General features: G+C 42.4%; 1 protein-coding gene across 5 annotated transcripts in view; it reads left to right on the top strand.

Annotated features, from left to right (window-relative positions):
• The window catches only part of MSH3 (mutS homolog 3), a 597,715-nt gene that overhangs the window by 324,036 nt on the left and 250,553 nt on the right, over positions 1-23,126 (top strand). For all 5 annotated transcript variants that reach the window (XR_003852288.1, XR_003852291.1, XM_029574170.1 and 2 more), the window contains exon 13: positions 3,149-3,281. Coding sequence is in view for 3 of the 5 variants with exons in the window: in XM_029574170.1 (XP_029430030.1) it covers positions 3,149-3,281 (133 nt within the window). In the remaining 2 variants the exon portion in view is untranslated. The remainder of the gene's footprint in view (positions 1-3,148; positions 3,282-23,126) is intronic.

The following is a 23,126-nucleotide window of genomic DNA, read 5'->3' as shown; positions in this document are numbered from 1 at the left end:
TTTTTAGATCTTGGTAGATGGTATAAAATAGAAAGTTTTTTTTATTTTTTTCAGTGATACAGTAGAAAACTGTATTCTGACCTGCTTTGTATGCTGTAACTCACCTTTCCTACTGTACAGCAGAGGGCCTAACCATGAAGGAGAGAGGGTAGGGCAGTATAAATGCACATGAGAAATATTTCTTATGATGGAAAGGAAATTTCAGAGCAAGAGGTCATGATACGAAGCTGGTAAGGGATGGAATCTGGAGTAGTGTAACAAGTACGTCCTCACCAAAATTGATAGGTGCTTTGAACTTTCTCCAGTGGAGGCAAAACTGATAACTGACTTCAAAACAAAATGGGACAAGCGCAGAGAATCCTTACGAGTGAGGGACCCAACGATAAAGCCAGGAATTAAGTAATGTCTGTGCTATTGCAGCAGGTAGGGAAAATGGGCACATTGGATGGACTCTGTTCACAGTTTCTGTTTTGCAGCCTGTGCAGCAAATTCCTAGGATCGGCTTTTCCATTAGGCAGATTTGGCGATTGCTTAGAATGCAGCAATTTTTGGGATGCGCCAGGGGTTTTGATATGCATGAGCACTCATCAGGCTCTGCTGGAGGATTCTGTTGGCCAGTGTCCCAAATCTCAGGCAGCAGAGTCGTCTGCTCCAGGTCGTTCCATTCCCGGTGGTGTGTAAGGAACGGGAGGGGGAGGGAGTTGAGACTAGAGTGGACAGAGTAGAGTCTACTCCCTATTCCAGCTCCTCCCCTCCCATTATCTATTTATCTACATTTGATTGCTTGCCTATTGTCATAAACATCAAGGAGAAGTACATTCTTAAATCACAAATTAAGACATCAAAACATCATTAAAATAAATACATCATAAACATTATTCAAATGCCATTTAGTCAGATAACGTAATAGTTATCCATCTAAATTGCATATCCGGATATATTCAGCCCTTATCCATCTAAATTCTAACCAGGAAACTAGAATTTAGCTGGATAAGTTGGGATTATTCTGGGGGCGAGCAGGAGGCATTTTGGGGAGGAGAAGAGTTAGCCGCGTAAACGTAAGCTTGCAGTGCTGCCTATCAGAAGCAGCACTGGAGCCGCTGGGAGTGGGTGAATAAGACCCTCGCTCCCAGCAGGGATGGATTTTGGCAGTTGGGGTAGGATAGGGAGTCCGGGGGTGAGTCTATTTTCTTGTGTCACTGTGGGGGGGAGGGAGACAGATTGGACGTTTAATATTGAAACTGGGAAAGTTTGCCTGGGGGGCGGGGGGGGGGGGGGGGGGGGAGAGAGGGATCCGGCATGTTTTGGGACTGAGAGGCGCTGGGCTCGACAGGAAAGTTTATAAGATGGAGAAGACTCACATTTGGGTCCCGGGCCCTTTGATTTATGTGTTTTGTTTTGTTTTTTTTTATTACTCTGACAGCATTACTTAACCGGATATCTCTGAAGATATCTTGTTAAGTAGAAAGTTATCCAGCCACAGAAAGCCAAATAATTTTACAACCTAACTGGCTATATTAAAACATAGCCGGTTAGGTTTTAAAGTTATCCGGCTATATGTATATTCAGTGGGACTTTTATCCTGCTGAATATACAGGACAAGTTATCCAGCTAACTTTAACACTAAACAGCCTACTGAATATTGGCCTCTTTAACAATAATAAAAGCCATTAAAATTGCAGTCTCTTCTAGACCATACTCTATATCTGTTTTCACCCTCATTCCTTACGTAAATAATCTGTCCATATCCAGGGAATGCCTGTTCAAAGTGCAGGGAATCAGGAGTGGGAGGGATGAGGTTAGATTGGACAGAGTAGATTCAAATAATATTATTGGCATAATAATGTGTACTTGCCTTGCCAAAGTAATACATAAAGGAGGTAATTTTCAAAAGAGTTATGCACATAAATGTAACATAATATCATAGCGATTTTCAAGAGCTATTTACTGAAGTGCGCTTACAATAAATATGTAAATATAAGAACAAAAGAACATAAGAAATTGCCATACTGGGTCAGACCAAGAGTCCATCAAGCCCAACATCCTGTTTCCAACAGTGGCCAATTCAGGCTACAAGTAACTGGCAAGTACCCAAACACTAAGTAGATCCCATGCTACTAATGCCAGTAATAGCAGTGGCTATTCTCTAAGACAACCTCATTAATAGTAGTTAATGGGCTTCTCCTTCAAGAACTTATCCATACCGGGCCGTGTGCACATGTCTGCCAAATTTTAAGTGGTCGCGCACATATCCTGCTTCTGACGCATAGATCAGGGAATTTTAAAAGGGGCGTGCACCGACACCATTCCCAGTTTTTCCAGTTCATCCCCAGTTAGCCCAGTTAAGAGAGAGGTCCTCCAAACCCCCTGGTTTGATAGCATTCACTCCCCTGAGTTAGCTCCAATTCTTAAAATCCCGCAGATCTGCCTAGTTTTCTTTAAATTTAGCTTATACGACTTCCATAGCAGAAGTAAAGTTACACAGCAGGGGGCACGGGTCACATCAGTATTTACGTGCACATTTGAAGTTCATGCCCTGACCAGATCAGGTCCACACCCCGCCTCTTTTTGAAAACTTTTGAGATGTGTGTGCTGTGGGAGACGCATGCGTATCTTGGCGGCTTTTAAAATCTGCTCAGCGCACATGATCCCAACTTCTTCACGCATCCCCTAATTAATGTGCGCGTCACATGTTTGTTTATAAAATAGCTACTTATGTGTCTATATGCTAATTTTTATGTGCATAATTCTTTGAAAATTCACCCCTTGGTGTGTTGGTTACCATGCATGCTGATTAGTATTGTTTAGTGAACTGGCTTTTCTGTGTTTTCACTATTTTCATTCTCTGAACAATTGGTTGTGATTTCTAGTTTTCTTTTTGTATGCTTTTGTGGTAAAGTTCTTTAGGGAAATAATTTTAATAATATATTCTGTAGTAGATTTGCAATGCACCAAAATGATGCTGAGTTCACCAGTTTCAAGTCAGCTTGCCATTACAGGTGCCACTTTTATACAAGAAATGGTTAGTATTTATGAGTTACACTAGGACTTTCATTTGTAGCCTTTTAAGAGCTTTATTAACTGTATTTTGGGAAGGTGTACGATAACACATTTAGTGCCAGATTTCATGGCTGTGTCTCTTTTGCAGTGAAATCAATGCTCGACTCGATGCTGTATCTGAGGTTCTTGTGTCAGAATCCGGTGTTTTTGCTGAGGTTCAAAGTCACTTCTGCAAGCTGCCAGATCTCGAGAGAGGAATGTGCAGCATTTATCACAAAAAGGTAAATATGAACATATGAGCCACACAGGTTGGTCATTTTTCTTACAGGTGTTTGTTGGTGTATCTGAGAAGCAGTAACATGTGATGGTACACATTAAGAGTTTATATATGTGCCCGATTATTCCAAAACAGGTCTGGACTCATATAAATAATAACCAATACTCTAGAAAATAACAAATATTATATTACTTAGAGCAAGGTGAAAACGGTATATTCAGACATGTCTTATAGTCAGCCAAGGTTATATGTGCTCAGAACTTTATAATCATGAAATACCATAAAAAAAAACAAAAAACTTGGATAATTTTGATACTTAAATGTGTTAAATGAATTTTTTAGTGTAATTTGGACCATGCTGTGATTTTAAAACTTCTTGAATAAAAACAGTTTTATAACTGTCTTTTTACTGACTTGTGCGTCTCTATCACAAAACAACTGTTTGCATCTTATTGACTTCAACAAAGACCTCTGTTTCACCCAGCTGGGCTTTTAAAAGAAGCTATTAGCTGATGTTAAGGTGGTAGTGGAGTGGACGATTTCATCAATGTCATTAATGCTCTTTAACATGTTATCTTGTAACTTATATGAAAAATGTACAACAATAGTAATTAACTATTCAGTCATTCTGCAAATATATTTATGAATGTTTAGAACATTATTACCTTGTTTTACCTTTTTTTCGTCTTTCCAACTTTTGTCTGTTAACACATTTGTACAACTGTTAGTTGGAAAAATATTTTCGTATATATGGAATTCCTCACAATTTATTTACTCGTTAAGTGAGTTGCATAAAGTTTATCCTAGCTGGGGTTTTAGTCATTTCTGACATTACAGCACTGTATATGATTTTCCTTCAAGATGGAGCAGTAAAAACAATAAAGGCATGTTTGGGCACATTGACTATTTCACAAATATGCATAAGCAGTTCTTGTCACTATATCATAAATAAACTGCTTAACTAAAATTAGACTGAAAATAAACCAAAACAATCCCAGGTACACTCAGAAGCCATGATGAAACTGATTTTCTTTTTTCAATTGCGGGACAAATATGTATCTGGCACTTGTTTCACTTTAAAAAAAAAAAAAAAAAGAAAGAGTAATTTGGATACTTTATTAAGAGTATTAATAGATCTTAGGAGGGAAGTGACGTCATCTTGGCAGATGGCCGCCTGAATCAAGAGCTCCCTCAGACCGCCACCAAAACCTCTTAAAATCTCTTTTCTTAGCGAGCGATTTTCACTGCACGTTATAGCGCTGCATTCCCCCGCTCATCTGATGTCGGTGAGGCGGAAAACTATAGACCAGTGGTTCTCAACCTTTCTAATGCCGTGACCCCGAAATACAGTTCCTCATGTTGCAGTGACCCCTTGCCCCGCCCTCACCCTGCGAGGGCGGGGTGAGGGTGGGGCTTTGGTCATATGGGGGCGGGGTTATGGATGGGGTTGGATTTTAGTGCATACTTATTTATTATGACATTTATAAACAGAACCACCATTCCTCATAAAACAATAAAATTAAGAAACATAAAGCATCAGTTATAATAGTAAAACCATACTAATAAAAGAATATTTTAAAATTACTGATAAATAGAATTTCTATTAATTAAAATCATATACATTTTTATAATTTCCCACACACCAATAATATTTCAAAACAGCACATATATCAAATAACACACAATAATTAAAACTAATAAGGATTTTAAAAAAGCCCCTGCTGTCCATACATGGGAGCTCTTGATTTCCAGTCACCCTGATATTGTCGAGGATTAGGAGGTTATCCTCTCTCTCTCACACATACACTCACATGTCCATTCTCTCTCACACATTCATGCTCTTATACCCACCATAACCTCTCACTCTCACAGACACTGATACACTCTCAGGGTGTAAGACACTCTCTCTCCCCCCCCCCCCCCACTCACACACACACACACTCTTACTCCCCTGGATTTTCTCATACACACTCATGCTCTCACTCTTACTGGCTCCCTCACAACCTCAGAGCCTCTCAGATAAAACTCTATGCAGCAGAAATAATGCTGAATGTTGAGAATTGTGTTATGCAGACTAATCTGGAAAATGCACTAATTTCTACATGAGTCATAATGAATCAGTCCTCAGCTGCAGGCATCAATTGATTATCCTGGCTCCCTTTATGTTTGCCAAATACAGTTCATGTGTAACAGCAATCCTAATTCTCCACCAGATCAAGCTGATTTCACATCCCACTTCATACTTTGTCACCTTCAGCTGAGTCAAACAATTAATCTAATTACTGCCACTGCTGCCATGTGGCTATTGGGGAGACACTGATTGCTGCTATTGGCACTGAAGCCCATTCTGCTGCCTCCTCTGTGCAGGCCCCGTGGGTTTCCACTTCCTCCATGTTGATCTCGTACATTGTGAGATCCGCCATAGAGAAAGTGCTACTCTTGCACATTCCCAAAGATTACATGTGCCAATCAGTAAAAAGTATTTTTTTTACATCTGCTTCCCTTTCTAATTTTTTGCCATTTCCTTTTATATTGCCTTTTTTTCTATTTCTTTTCTCTCCACCTGTCTTCTTCCCTCAAACACACAGTCAGGTTCTCATTCTCACATGCATTTCTCTCTCAAACACACATACACACACAGGATCTCACTGTCACATGCTCTTTCTGTCATGCAATCATTCATACACACAGGCTCTCACTGGCACAGGCTATCTGAGTCTCACACACAGGCTCTCTCACACCCCCACATGCTGCCTTGCTCAAGCACAGGCTCTCACTCTTACATGCTGTCTCTTTCACACACACAGAGGCTCTCACATGCTGTCTCTGCAAACACACACAGTCTCTCAACTCATCTCATACTCGCACACACCTCTCTCTCACCTCTGGGCCTCTTCTTTACGGGTTGCCACAGGATGGGCTCTGCAGTGGCCCTAGTCTTCCCAGCCCCGCTGCTCCTCTTCTGCACGCGGCTGAAGCGCCTCTTCTACCCACGCGGCTGACGCGCCTCCTCCTTCCTCCCCATGCGGCTCCGGCAACATTTGTCTTCCGGGGCAGGGCAGGCAGGAGGGCAGTAGGAGGAGCACCTGCAGTGGCTGATACACCTCCTTCCTGTCTGCGCGGCTCCAGCAACATACGTCACTGCGACGCGCTACCTTTTTGGGCCATGTCTCTTCTCTTTTGGGGTTGGAGGAGGCAGGTCGCCAGCTTCGCCCCGCCTCCCCGCAGCAGCCGTGGCGCCACGGACCGGCAAAAAACCCCAACGGCCCGGTACTGGTCCGCGGACCGGTGGTTGGGGACCTGCTTTAGGCGCAGGGCCGGTGCAAGGGTATTAGGCGCCCTAGGCGAAACGTCAGCTATGCCGCCCCCCCCCCCCGCCTCCACACACAATTAACTTACATTGTGCATTAATGAAAATAACGAAGTCTGTATTTATAACAGAACACTTATTTGACATTTTTATGCCATGTAAACCATTGAGATGATTTGTCTTATCGACGGTATAGAAACTCTTTTATAAATAAATAAATAAAAATATATAAAATAAACATAAACCAAAGCTATACTTGTTGCTCAAACAAAAAAGGCAGACACATCACATAATATTAAATAATTAAAATGGCAGTCAATCAAGAAAAATGAACTTAAAAAGCCATCTTTACTTACCCCCTCCAGCAGCTCTCTTACTCTTCTTCCATGCAGGCTGTAGTACACACCAGAAGCAGCAGTAGTGGCTAAGCTCTATACCAGGGGTCAGGAACCTTTTTGGCTGAGAGAGCCATAAACGCCACATATTTTAAAATGTAATTCCATGAGAGCCATACAATATGTTTAAAACTAAATACAAGTAAATGTGTGCATTTTATGTAAGATCACACTTTTAAAGTACAATAAGTCTCTGAAAATATTACACCAGGCCTTAAGACACCAATACATCTCCTATTAGGAAAACGGACCAAGTCAGGCTGCTATAGAGTCCTACACAGAAACAACACACCAGCAGAAAACCTCACCTGAATCACGTGCTGTCCCTCACCTAACATAGAATAAAGAGACCAAAACGCATAACAAGAAGCATGCAGAAAAAACTGAATTGGAAACTGCAACAAGCCAGAGTCTCTGTATGCAGTGTAACAAAGGAAAAAAGAAACATCACCCATCCTTATAAAACAAATCAAGAAATATAAAATCAGCAGCAGTAAAACTGTACTAACAAAAAGAACATATTTCGAAACAGCTGATGAGTGGAATTTCCAATAATTAAAAACTCATATAAAACATTTCCAGATACCAACAAAATATTTAAAAATAGCAGACACAAAGACCCAGTAATGAAAAATAATAAGGATACAAAAATCTTTTTGCTCTGCATACCTGGGAACATTTGATATCCAGGTGTCCTGAGATTGTTCTGAATTAGCAGGAGGAGGGGTGGTTTGCTTGGAACTTTCTCCTCTCTCAGTCACATACCAGCGCTCTCTCTCACACTGGCTCTCAATGACACACCTATACACACATGCTCTCAGTACTCACATATACACATGTTTTTTCTCTCTCATATAGGCTCTTAATTACACATTTACACACATGCTGTCTATCTTTTCACGCTTACACACATACACAGGCTTTCAATCACATAAATACATGCTGTCTTTTTCTCTCACACACAGACTCTCATTCACATGCTTACAAACATGTCCTCTCTTTCTCTCATTTACACACAGGCTGTCAATCACATACTCACATGCTCCGTCACCTAAATCAGCTGTCAATCAGACACAGACACACATGATCTCTCTCTCTCATTTAAACACATGCTCTCAATCACATACTCACATGCTCCATCACCTAAACCAGCTGTCAATCAGACACAGACACACATGATCTCTCTCTTACTTATACACACAGGCTCTTAATCATACATACACATGATTTCTCTCACACACAAAGGATCTCAATCATGCACACATACTCTTTCACACAAACTTACACATACAGGTTCCCAATTGTAAACTTACATTCATGCTCTCTCTCTCACAGGCAGGCTCTCAATCACAGACATACTCTCTTTCACATACACAGGCTCTCAATCATTCACATACATGCAATCCCTCACTCACACACACAGGATCTCAAACACACATGCTTGCTCGCTCATTCACTCTCTCTCTCCCCCACCCCGGGAACTCGCGGCAGCAGCAGCCTCCTCCCAACGCTAACCTCTTCATTTTCAGCCCTCGCGGAGGCGGAGTCCCATCGGCCGCGGTTGAAACTCCATTTTCCTCCGAGCTGCGCTGCAGTCTTCTTCCCGTCGGACACTAGCGTGGCCTCTTCTTCCCGCGCAGGCACCCGATGCTCTCCACTTCCTCTTCCAGGCCGCGGGAAGAAGAGAGCACGCCGGTGCCGCTGACTCAGCGCTGACTCCAGCGCTGGCACCCGGCTGACTGGCTGGCACCCGGCTGACTCCAGTCATGCCCGGCGTGCTCTCTTCTCCTCCCCCCCCCCCCCCTTGCGGCCCGGAAGAGGAAGTGGAGAGCATCGGGTGCCTGCGCGGAAGAAGAGACCACACTAGCGTGGTCTCTTCTTCCCGCGCAGGCACCCGATGCTCTCCACTTCCTCTTCCGGGCCGCGGGGGGGGGGGCGGGAAGAAGAGAGCACGCCCGGTGCCGCTGACTCCAGCTGTCCTGCCGCGTTCCGCCCGGGCTGACAGCAAAGGACTCACATGCTTGAAAGCGCGGCTCTCTTAATTTTACCGGGGCAGTGCCGCCCCCGGGAAGCTGGCGCCCTAGGCGACCGCCTAGTTCGCCTAGTGCTTCCGCCGGCCCTGTTTAGGCGACCCCTGCGTTTTGGTCGTTCGACCCCCGCCGGGGTCGCGACCCACAGGTTGAGAACCGCTGCTATAGACTTTAAAAAATATTCTTATAAAAAAACCGCGGAGACCGCTGAGCCTGCTCCTGGGAAAATGGCGCCTGAAGACACTGACATCAACGAGCAGGCTGATCAGGAGGAAGAACGGCATCCTGATGAAGGTGAGCCCCCGAATCGCGGTGAAATGAAAGCGTGGCTTGCCGATCTTAAAAATGATATTTTAAATCAAACCACCAACATCATGAACTCAATTGAGGAAATGAGGGGGGAAATTGCGGAAAATGGCTGCCGCATTTTTGAAGTGGAAACGCGGGCAGAGGCGAATAGTGACGATATTAAAACCAATCGGGAAACCATTTCTGAGCTACAGGTGGAAGTCGATAACCTCAATGAAAATGTTGAGGACCTCGAGAACCGCTCCCGACGTCAAAACTTACGGTTCCGGGGAATACCTGAAACGCCAGATTACCAGGACTGCGTCACAGTAGTTACACAAATATGTACCATGCTTCTCACAGAAGGGGAACATAACCAGTCCTCTCAATCAGCTACAGCTGTGAAATTGGCGCGAGCACATAGGGTGATGGGCCCCAGGAACTCCAATAAACCTAAAGACATCCTTGCTTGCTTCCATGAATTCACAATCAAGGAAGCCATAGCTGCTATAGCCAGAAAACAAGCAACCTGGCTATGGAACGGCCACGAAATCATGATTTTTGCTGATTTATCTCCTATCACGATCAAGAAGTGGCAGGAGTTTAGACATATTACTGGGGCTTTGAGAAAAGATAATATCAGATACCGTTGGATGTTTCCCTTTGGTCTCAGTTTTGCTTTGAAGGGTGAAACTTTTCGCATTAAAACTGTGGCAGAGGCATCACATATCTTAAAGACTGCAGGTTACATGGGCATAGATGATGCACCTGCAGTGGCTAAAAATCCTGCTAGGCGTGAAGAACTACCGCGCTGGCAAAGAGTAACCAGAGGCGACAAACGCCTGCGCCGCAACCCGGATTCTGGGAAAGCTAGCAAAGCTCCCATATGAAGCACTCTGCATATTCTTAATATCCTGATCACTGGATTTGCATTGCAAGGGGACTTATATAATGTATGCCCATTATCACTGCTTCTTACCACAGGATTCCCGTGAAGGTGGGCACTAGTATCTACGCTTTATAATCCTATCTAGGATTGTGGAACGGAATGAGGAGAAATTCTTTCGAAGTTTACATTTGAGGTTGTTTTGAGTTGGTTGTCTGGGGGTACGCCCTCTGTTAAGTGGAGATACAGCATCTTTCCTTTGGGGAATGTGCTGTAAATGGGAAGGGAAAGCATGGGGTTCTGGGGAGACCAGATACTGTTTACAGGCAATGTTTTACACTAAACCTATTGTTAGTTCTCAGGATTTATATTATCTACCTGTATTGTACACCTGCATGTCTGATGTAGTGGGCTTTCGGGCCTGCTCACTTATAGAGTTTTTAAGCCATCACCTGTTCATACTTATTAAGCTAGATCGTCTTAGCTATGTTATTTCTTGATGTACCCCGATGACGTCTATAAATGTCCTGTCCCTTAATGTCAAGGGGCTTAATTCACCATCTAAACGCTAAAGCCTCTACTCTGAGCTTGTGCTCATCACACCACAATTGCGCTTCTTCAAGAAACACATCTCAAGCGCAGATACGAACGTCTACTAGCAAAAATGGACTACCCAAAGCAATACTGGGCTCCACGGCCCCTGGCGCACAAGTATTTGGGCGTGGGCATTCTAATACACAAAGATTTAATATTTGAAGAACGATTATGCATTACAGATGCTGAGGGGAGATACATACTTCTCATTATCGCCATCGGAGGAGAGATTTTTACACTTCTTAATATATATGCTCCCAACTCGGCCTCGGGACTTTTTCTTTCCAAGGTGTCACAATTGCTAGAACAATGCGCTGAAGGTCATTTACTGGTGGGGGGGGACACTTCAATTTAACGAGCAATCCCCGCTTAGATAATTCACAAGGCTCCTCCCCATCCGGTTCCAAGGACCGAAGGATCTTCCAGCAGTTTTTGAAGCAGCATGGCTTATTGGATACATGGAGAGTATGGCACCCCACAATGGCAATACACCTTCTTCTCCAGAGCCCACAACTCATATTCAAGAATTGATTATCTACTAGCTGACAAGAGTTGTGCTAATTTGATATCCCAGCCGCAAGTTGGCCTAATTACTTGGTCGGATCACAGTCCTGTCACCTTGAAAATCAACCTCACATCATACGACCGTGGACGACAGTTTTGGAAACTTAACGATAGCTTACTGGAGGGTGTAGACTTTTGCACCCAACTGCAACATGATATACAGGATTATTTAAGCCTGAACCGGACGGAAGACATTTCCCCGACGACTTTATGGGACTGTCTTAAAGCAGTCATAAGGGGATGGCTCATTGCATGGGGCTCTTTTATTGAAAAACAATGGCTTAAGGTTAAAATGGATCCGCTCACCCGACTACAGCAGTTAGGTCACATTCATTTTCAATCGGGAGATCCAGTCATACTAGTACAGATGGATCAGCTGCGTCATCAGTTGGAAGAACTGGAGGCTGCACAAATAGCTCGTAAGCTCGAACTTCTTCAACAACAACATTACGAAGGGGGAAATAAGGCTGGCAGACAGCTGGCTCGCAAACTTAAATTAAAACAAACCCAAAATAACATCATCAAATTAAAAGACGAGTCGGGAAAAATGCTGACCTCCAATTCTGATATTCGCCAGCGATTTCTTCGCTTCTATTCTGATCTCTATAGAGCGGATTCTCATATACCGCCTCAAGCGATTACTGAATATTTACTGGGCATCCCCCTCCCACAGATCAGCACGGACTCACAACAACTTCTGGATAGGGACATCACCCCGGCAGAAGTACAATGGGCTATCAAATCCCTGAAAAATGGGAAATCTCCGGGCTTAGATGGATTCACGGCCTCCTTCTACAAAATCGTGGAAGCAAAATTTGCTTCCACGATTATCCCTCTGTTGGTCTCCTTGTTCAATTCATTGCAGGGGTCACACTCCTTTTCTAGGGATGCCAATCTTGCTGGAATAACCCTCATAGCGAAACCAGGCAGGGATCCCACAGTATGTGGCTCCTATCGCCCAATCTCACTCATAAATCTTGATATGAAACTCTTGGCAAAAATTCTCGCTAACCATCTCAACATATACCTTCCTGATTTGATATATCCGGACCAATCTGGTTTCATACCTGGTAGGATGGCATCGGACAATGTCAGAAAGACGGTGAATTCAGTGTGGTGGGCCAGATCGAATAACACGCCGATGGTTCTTTTAGCACTTGATGCCGAAAAGGCATTTGACTTTGTTCACTGGCCCTTTCTGTTTCAAACCTTGCGAGCCTTTAGCCTGGGGGAACGCTTTATTAGATGGCTAATGAAACTCTATGATTTCCCTACAGCGTGTCTAAAAATCAACGGAGGCTACTCCCAACCTTTTCATGTTGAACGAGGCACTAGACAAGGATGTCCGCTCTCTCCATTACTTTTTGCACTATTTTTGGAACCATTCACACATCGGATTCGAGCTAACGCAGATGTAAAAGGAATTAAAGTGGGGAATTTCTCTTCAAAATTATCATTATTCGCCAACGATATCTTATTCACTATTACGGACCCGCTCTCCTCACTTCGGGTTATTACTGAAGAGCTTACAATGTTCAGCAATGTATCCGGTTTCAAAATCAACTGGGACAAATCTGAACTACTAAATGTGACGGTCCCTCCGGAAGAAATACCTCTTCTGCAATCTGGTTTCCCATTTCGATGGGCTAAGAACAAAATAAAATATTTGGGCATTTACATTGATCCGGCCGGCGACCTATTTCAGAGCAACTATCCCTCCCTGATGACAAAAATATACAAGGACCTGGAAGAATGGGACCGCTACCATATTTCGTGGCTCGGCCGCCTAGCGGTTATTAAAATGAATGTTATGCCCCGTATACTATATTTGCTCCAAACGCTCCCTCTAGTGCTACCTTCTAAACTAGTTAAAAAATGGCAAGCTCGAATTAACAAGTACTTGTAGAGGGGCAAGAAACCATACATAGCGAGAGAAATACTGTACCTACCCAAAACACAAGGAGGTCTAGGATTGCCGAACCTACAACAATATCAAGGGGCGGCGCAACTTAAGGCAGCTGTTGAGTGGCATCAAACAAAACGAAGGAAGCAGTGGGCCCAGCTGGAACAAGCGATCATGGGCAGCTCCCCTCTCACTGCACTACTTTGGCAACAACGTACTGCTTGGAGGACCCTGACAGAAATTCCCTCCACGGTCCATTCAACCCTACAGATATGGAGCTATTGGAAGAGAGTGTTAGTAGGCCGCAAGACTTTCTTTCATAGCACACAATTTTTACATCTCAAGGCTTTTACCCCCGCACAGAATCGGCGAGCGTTTTCTTCATGGATTAACAAAGGCATCTCTCAAATGGCACATCTCTGGGAACCTGGTGGTTTCATACCTTTTTCCACTATGAGTGACTGTTTTCAACTAGCGCCGGCTGACGTTTTTCAATACCTACAGATTCGTCATTTTTTTATTCATAATAACGTGGAAGCGGATCTGGCAGGGGGCATGTCCCCCTTTGAACTTTTATGCCACAATGCTGATAAGGCTGATAAATATATAACCAGGATTTACGGCCTACTATCGGGGAAAATTTCTCTGAGGGAATCTCACATACAAGCTTGGGAACGCGACTTACAACTGGGTTGGCTTTCCGAGGATTGGACGCGACTCTATCATCAACTTTGTAAAGGCTTGATTTCGGCATCGCATATAGAAAATGGCTATAAATTATACTTCCGTTGGTTTATTTATTTATTTATTTATTTATTTAATTTTATAGTTACTCCGACGCAGCTGCATCATATGTCTACAACCTCCTCTCCTCTATGTTGGAAGCTCTGTTAGAAACCAGGAACCTTCTTTCATTTATGGTGGGAATGTCCTCGCATACAAACTTTATAGTCCGCTATAGCAACCTGGATTTCAGTTGTACTTGGAATGGATATACATCTTACACCGCCCCAAGCCCTTTTAAATGAAGACACTACCACCAATAATAAATATTATAATTATTTTATTAAGTATGTGGTGACCGCAACGAGATGTGCCATAGCCAGAAAATGGAGGACTTCCCAAATACCAACTCTGGCAGAGGTCCAACAACAAATTACCGTATTTTTCGCTCCATAAGACGCACTTTTTTTCCCCCAAAAGTGGGGGGAAAATGTATGTGCGTCTTATGGAGCGAATATTAAAAAAAACAAACAAAAATCTAACAACCCCCCCCCCTGACTCCCCCAAGACCTGCCGACTTAGTTTACCGCAACCCCCCACCCTCCTGACCCCCCCAAGACCTGCCGACTTAATTTGCCGCAACCCCCCACCCTCCTGACCCCCCCAAGACCTGCCAAACGTCCCTGGTGGTCCAGCGGGGGTCCAGGAGCGGTCCGGGAACGATCTCCTGGGCGTGGGCCGTCGGCTGCCAGTAATCAAAATGGCGCCGATGGCCCTTTGCCCTTACTATGTCACTGGGACCGACCGCTGCTATTGGTCGGTCTCAGTGACATAGTGAGGGCAAAGGGCCGTCGGCGCCATTTTGATTACTGGCAGCCGACGGCCCACGCCCTGGAGATCGTTCCCGGACCGCTCCTGGACCCCCGCTGGACCACCAGGGACGTTTGGCAGGTCTTGGGGGGGTCAGGAGGGTGGGGAGTTGCGGTAAATTAAGTCGGCAGGTCTTGGGGGGGTCAGGAGGAGGGGGGTTGCGGTAAACTAAGTCGGCAGGTCTTGGGGGGGTCAGGAGGGTGGGGGGTTGCGGTAAACTAAGTCGGCAGGTCTTGGGGGGGGTCAGGAGGGTGGGGGGTTGCGGTAAACTAAGTCGGCAGGTCTTGGGGGGGGGTCAGGAGGGTGGGGGGTTGCGGTAAACTAAGTCGGCAGGTCTTGGGGGGGGTCAGGAGGGTGGGGGGTTGCGGTAAACTAAGTCGGCAGGTCTTGGGGGAGTCAGGAGGGTGGGGGTTGTTAATTTAAAGGGTTGGGATGGGGGGTTTTTTTGGGGGGGGGAGGGGTTCCCAGAGAAAAAAGTTTTCTGATCTGGGGAGTGGACCGAAATGACCCTCCCCAGACCCGAAAACAAAATGGGGAGGAAAAAAAAAGCTATGCACTCCCCTAATTTGCTCCATAAGACGCCCAGACGCAGAGCCGGTTTAGCACAATTTTTTTTTTTTTAAATTTTCCCCCTCTGAATCCTAGGTGCGTCTTATGGTCAGGTGCGTCTTATGGAGCGAAAAATACGTATACAGATGCATACATTGGGGAAAATTACAGCATATAAGAATAAAACAATGCACAATTTTTCAAAAATATGGAGTTGTTATGAACTGTGGGCTAGCGTGGCCCCACCAGCCAAGACGTAATGCCTTTTCCAGCAACTGAAGAGGGCATTGAGTTTTAGATTCTTTTGGGAACGACTGATTGATAGATGATCTTACATGCGTATCTGCTTGCGATGAGTGATACTGCGATGCTAGAGAACAATTGCTACATACATAATGGTGTAATTGCTTTAGTAGTATTGTTCCTGTTATAAATGTTTTACCTGTAGTGACTAATTGTTGACTGGTACTCCTCAGAAGGGGGGGGGGGGGGAGGTTATGGGAGGGCTGGGAGGGAAAAGGGATAGATACAAAAATGTATGGCACTCACTTGTTACCAGACTATACGGAGCAATGTACTTTATCTACCCTTGTTACTCAGTGTTTTTATGCCGCTCTGTTATGCACTTGTGTTATTATATTGCATTTGTGTCAATAAAAATTTCAATGGAAAAAAAAAAAAAGAGTATTAATAGATCTTAAAGAAAAAAAAGGCTGATAAGAAATGCATTTTTTAATTTAATTACATTACTTCCAAAGAAGGTTTCAAAGAATATTTTTCTACCAAAATTGGGGTTTACTAACTATCTCCTAGATTTATCAAAATGCTATAAATATCGCGAAATAGTGCCCACAATAAAAAGGGACATGGTTAGGCTAATTACCCTGCTCCCGCATTGCATAGGCAATTTCCACAAGGTGCGATCAATTTATTGCACCGCTATTTTTCGATTCACATACTAAATAATACATCGAGAGAGCGAGAGCGCCTCTATATAGAGTTAGTCTGACACTCTATATATATGTACCACCGTAGAGGGGCATTTTGAATTGGGGTGGGTTTCGCAAGGTGGGGGGGTTTAGGGAGGGGGGTGTTACAGAAACATTCTGAGATATTCATAGTAAAATTGACCTCACTAAAGATTTGTAGTCATTATAATGGATGAAAAGTATAACTAGAGAAGTAGATTTGTGTTGTACAAATCTATTCCTCTCTCTCTCTCCCCCTTTCTCCCGTGCAAATATTTTCACCATAATACAAGACTATCGCAACCACAATGCACAAAAAAGTGTAGTTATTTCCAGTGCTAAATCATGAGTTGCTGTATGGCATCCAACGCTAACAACTCTCATTTCCATAATTCCGCCCAAACTCCTCCCACTGCAATACTCAATGTGTAATTTGCATACACATTTGCGTTGCGTTATTTATCGCATAATGATAAATGACCCTCTATAATGTTCACATGGTTTTATCATTGCTCAACTGCTAAGAAAAATACATACTTTGTAAACCGTTATGATGGCTCTACCGAATGACGGTATATAAAACTCAATAAATAAATAAATACCTTTTTACTCTATTTTTGTCAAATGCATCTTTTCAGAAAGAAACGGCCCCAAAACCATGAGCTGTTTAAATGCCCGCAATTTCTGATCCTGATATGATCTTTTAAATAATGTTTTCTCTGAGTTTACTTGCCAATCACACATATGTTATAAATCATTTAAAAGCTATGAAACTCACCTATCCAGGAATATGTTTTGTGCGACAAGTAGTTCCTAAGAAGATGTGTTTTAAATAAGTTGGTGTAGTATGAAACGACCCAAAAATGACAGCTTAAACCAGAGGGGGAGGGAAGGACAATCAACTTATAGCAGCATATCTGTTGCCCCAGACTTTCCAAAAAGCTGAAAAATATCTCAAGAAAATGTAGGCAAAATGAGTATTTGTATGCAACATCAAATTCCTCAAGCATTTTTCAGTGGAAAGTAAGTCGTAGAATAGGGGGTAAACTTAAGAGTAAAGAGATGGTGGAGGATGCATGAAGCAGCCTCCCAGTGGAGGTGTTGAGGACAAAAACACACAGTGGATAAAGGTCTTGGACCATTGCAGTTTTCTCGGCATCTTATGATAAAAAATGAAGCAAACTTTGATTTTGTGATATAATTTTGAGTTTGCATAGCAATAAATGTGATACAAATTCTCTGTGATCTAAAGCCATTAGCTGGCAGGAGTAGAGTGTATTCTTTATGCCAATAGATAGTGCCAAAACAGAGATTCCGTGGCCTAAAGGATTAAGGTGAGATGGACTGTATACACAGTCCATCTCACCTTAGTCCTTTGAAGAAGGAGGAGTCACCATAGCCTAGTTGGAGGCCCCTTAGTTTGGGTCTACAAAGCAACAGAGAGGCTGAAGATGGAGAAACATGGAAAAATGATGCCAAAAAAAGATGTTATGGCCTATCTAATCTGCCCATCCACACAACTGAGCTTTGATGTGATTGCATTGTGTTCCAAAATGGCATGGGAGTAACCAGCACAGAGTGGAGTGGAATGAGTAAACATTAATCAGTTATTTACGCTTTCAAAGATAACAAATCACTAAAAACATGATCTATCTCTCGTTCTTCCTCATAAATGCTCAAGCCCTCACAAAAAAAATTCATGCTTTTATCAGACATCATTCAAGAAAAAACCCCGACTTCATCGCAGTGACCGAAACCTGGTTTAAAAATATGGACCATGTAATCACAAACCAAATAAACAACAACTCATACGACTTATTCTCAATTCCCAGAAAATCCCACAGAGGAGGTGGATTACTACTAATCATAAAAAACATTTCACCATGAAACCGATCCCACACACACTCCCATGGCAATATGAAATAACCATCTTCGACTCAGAAAATCTGCAAATATGCATAGTATACTGCCCCCCAGACTTCTCGACAATGACATATCCCCCCTCATAGAATTCTTCATAACAAACATCAGCCTCAAAAAACCCACAATTATACTCGGGGATTTTAACCTCCATATGGTCATCTCCCCACTATCCCAAACTTGCCAAACCTTGCTGGACTTTGTATCCACCCTCAGCTTCCCTCAGCATGTGACCAACCCCACACACAAAGCTGGTCACAGTCTTGACCTGATCTTCACAAATGACAATTTCTTCACAAACACAATAATATCCTACACTCCAGTCCCATGGTCCGACCACTATCTCCTTCACTACAAGACCCAAGCCAACATAAACAACAAGAACGAAACTAATAAAACATACACCTTTAAATACAGAGCTCGTTTCCAACCAGACCTTCTCCAAAAAGAACTTGAAAAGCATCTAACAAACATAGACCTCTCTAATATAAATAATACCACCCAATCATGGCACCAACTTACAACGGAAATTGCCAACACTATAAACCCTGAAAGAACAAAACAGATCAAGAACAAAAGAGAAAACACAAACCCATGTTTCAACACACAACTAAGAGACACCAAATCCTCCCTAAGGAAGAAAGAAAAAGAATGGCGAAAAAATGAAAGTCCTCTGACTCTGGAAAGATATCGCACACAACAGGCAACATATAAAAAGCTGATAAAACGAAACGAGATTACTATGGCAAAAAAAATCCCAAACTCCGCAAACAACACAAAATCACTATTCAGCATAGTAAACAACCTTATATCAGACAATAACAACAACCCCTCACCCCAAACCAAAAATCTAAGCCAAGAACTTGCTATGTTCTTCAAAAACAAGATCAGCAAAATAACAGGGAATATAAACAAATCCCCTTACCAAAATGCACAGCTAAACATCAAAGATATAACACCATGGACCAGATTTGAACCTATATCGACTACTGAAATGGAGAAACTATTAAGAACCCTAAACCCGGCCTGCCACGAATGCGACATAATCCCGATACGAGCCTTAAAGGAAATAGCTCAAACCATTACTCCAACCATCATGGCAATCATAAATACATCTCTAGAAGAAGGTGAACTTCCAGACAACTTAAAAATTGCCACAATTAAACCCATAATAAAAAAAAAAAAAAAGAACCTCAATCCAGATGAATTTAGCAACTACCGTCCAATCTCAAACTTTCCTCTCCTTGCCAAACTGACGGAAAAAGCAGCACTTAAACAACTCAATGATCATCTCGAAACAAACAACATCCTGCACCCCACCCAACACGGATTCAGGAAAAATCATAGCACAGAAACCTTACTCCTTGATTTATCAAACACAATAATAAGAGGTTTTGACAGTGGACAAAGATACATCTTCATCCTATTCGACCTCTCCGCCGCCTTCGACATGGTCGAACATAAAAGCCTAATCTCCAGACTAGCTGAAATCAGTCTATCTGGTAAAACTCTAGACTGGTTTACCTCTTTCCTTAAAAACAAATATTTTAAGGTAAACATCAACAACCACTCCTCAGATGCCATACCACTAGAAACCGGAGTTCCCCAAGGCTCCGCTCTTTCAGCCACTCTATTTAATATATACCTCCTGCCCCTGTGCCAGCTACTCACGAGTCTCGGCGTCAAATACTTCATGTACGCCGACTATATCCAACTAATCATACCTGTAACAAGCACCCTCGAAAGCGCAATGAAATTCTCGGCCACTTACCTCAATACTATAAAAAACATGCTAAACCACATGAAGCTATGCCTTAATATGGAGAAAACTGAATGTATATTGCTTGAAAGAAAAAACTCCGGAGCTCACCAGAACCATGCCATACAAATTGACAACACACTTATCAAATTAAAAGAAAACATGAAAGATCTAGGAATATGGATTGACCCAGAGCTGAATTATAAAAAACACATTGCAATGAAAATCAAAGAAGGATTCCACAATTTGCTAATCCTCAAACACCTAAAACCACTACTGAATCACCCTGAATTCAGAACCATTCTCCAATCACTAATCTTTACAAGCTTTGATTCCTCAACTCACTCCTGATAGGCCTACCCAAATCAACCATCCGACCACTCCAAATACTACAGAACGCCACAGCCAGAATCCTCATCGGCCGCAAAAGATCTGACCACATCACCCCCGTGCTAAAAAGATTACACTGGCTACCTGTAGAAAAAAGAATCGAATACAAAACTCTAACCATTTTCCACAATGCAATTCACAACAGTGAAAGCACATGCCTAAACACCATTATACAACGACACAATTCTCAACATAATACTAGATCAACAAACAAAGCACAGCTAGACATCCCATCAGTCACAACAGCCAAACTCACTACGGTAAGAAACAGAGCCATATCAATAGCAGGACCTCGCCTCTGGAACTCCCTACCGGAACACCTAATTCTACAGAACAACACTCAAATATTTAGAAAACTGCTCAAAACCTGGCTCTTCAGACAAGCCTACAAAGAAGGAATTGGCTAATTGTTCATGCCACAACAACAACCAAGAATCTCAACTCCCATTAAGAACCTTAGTAACCTCAACCACTTCATTCACCACCCAGCTCTCATTCCTGCATCATACTCAGTTGAGCCTTTTAAGCCCAACTGATATCACACTATTGTAATTTATAAAATCACGAGATCTCACCACGTGGAGAAACCACTAACGCTAGATGACGCAAATACCATGACAAAACCTGACTGCATTAACATACGCAGCTTGACGATTCATTTGTCTCTAGTTTTAGCACCTCCCACAGCCACTTTCTATTCCCCATATCTACTCCTATAAACATATGTTCTCTGTAATGTTTTTCTTTCGGAGCGAAAACCTACTTCACCTCCCACAGTTATGAATGTAGTCATTAATCTTTTTCTGTAACTGATGTTATACCTGTTGTGTTATGCCTGTAAACTGTTGTTATATAATCAGTTGTTATATATAACATTTTGTGTAACTGATGTTATACCTGTTGTGTGACACCAGTAAACTGTTGTTATACCTGTAAACCAGAGTGAAGGCCTTTCACTAAACTTCGGTATATAAAAGCTTACAAATAAATAAAATAAATAAAACAAAGACTAGGGAACATACAATGAAAAGAAAATATGTTTTTACTTAACACATAATTATGATCTGGAATTCATTGCCAGAGGATATGATGAAAGCTATGTTTAAAAAAGATTTGGACAAGTTCTTGGAGGAAAAGTCCATAAACCATTATTAAAGTGGAGTTGCAAAAATCCACTGTCCCTGGGATAAGTAGCCTGGAATCTTTCTACCCTTGGGATCCTGCCAGGTACTTGTGATCTGGATTGGAAACAGGATACTAGCTTGATGGACATTTGGTTTGACCCAGTATGACAATCTCATGTACCTATGTACCACCCTAAATAGTAGGTTTGGAAGTAAACTGCTTGAGATGGCAATTTCAAAATAAATACCTTTTTAGGCAGACAGGGTGGGCCATTTTTGGTCTTTATCTGCCATAATTTACTATGTTATGTTATATAATTAGCTCTAGTGTGTGAAGGGGAAGAAGGAATTTGAGAGATGATAAACACATGAAAAGAGAAGTGCCATAGAGGGTACAAAGTTTGTATAGAACGATAGGAGGGGAGGGGAATAGATAGTTGCAGAAGGACAAAGGGAGAATAAATGAGAAGTCTAGTGAGGGAAAAGAGAGTCTTGTAAACTGAGTGGAGGGAAAGAAGAAAGACAAAGAAATTGTGAGCTAAGGGATAAAAGAAATAGAAGAGGGTTGGTTTGAAAACATAAACATAACTGCAAATAAATACCATACAACCTATCTTGTCAGCCCATCCATACCATTTTGGTTGCCTTTCTCTGGACTGCTTCGATCCTCTCTCTATCCTTTTTGAGATACAGTCTCCAGAACTAAATACGTACTCCATGTGAGACCTTACCAAAGACCTGTACAAGGGCATTAATTCCTCCTTTTTTCCTGCTGGCTATGCCTCTCCATATGCAGCTCAGAACCCCTCTGACCTTAGCCACCACCTTGTCACATTGATTTACTACTTTCAGATCATCAGCCATTATCGCCCCAAGGTCTCTCTCTCTCTCTCTGGTTTAGCTGGTAGAACTCTTCCACATGGTCCCATGTAAGAAAATGCTTGAGATGATGTCTCTTGAAGTGTATATTTGCGCAAAGCTTAGATGACTAACAGGTTTTGACCAGATGATCTTGATATTCGAAGAGAGTTTTGCCTAACAAATAGTTTAATCAAGCTACCAGGCCCTCTCTAAATTAAGATCATTACAATGATCTTTATTTGAATTCACAAAAGAAAGAGTCCCAAATGAACAGGAAAGAACCCAAAGTAATAACACTACCTCCTCCTTAACTCACTTAAAAACTATTTTTTTTTAAAATCTAGAGAACTTGGGGTTATAATCATCAGTCTGATACAGTCCATAATCAACTCTATTTTTGATACACACCTTTGAGTGATTTTTAATTTGTTAATAAAAGTCCAGCTTAGCTGGAATCACGAAGTGCCCTTGAATTCACCATTGTATCAGGAGCCAGTGAAGTTCTCTTAGCTTTGGTGCAATATGCTTCTTAATCCTGGTACCAGTAAGTAATTTCGTTGCTGCATTCTGCACAGTTGAAGAATGCACATCAAGTTTTTCGGCAGCCCAACATAAAGTCCATTACAATAATCTAAATGACTAATTATTAGGGCTTATAAAACTGTTCTAAAATCTTCACCTGCTATATAAATATGTAATTGTCTCGACATTTTAG

The sequence above is a fragment of the Rhinatrema bivittatum genome, chromosome 1, assembly GCF_901001135.1.
Source record: "Rhinatrema bivittatum chromosome 1, aRhiBiv1.1, whole genome shotgun sequence".
Taxonomy (NCBI): Eukaryota; Metazoa; Chordata; class Amphibia; order Gymnophiona; family Rhinatrematidae; genus Rhinatrema; species Rhinatrema bivittatum.
This window is presented reverse-complemented; position numbering and strand designations above follow the sequence as displayed.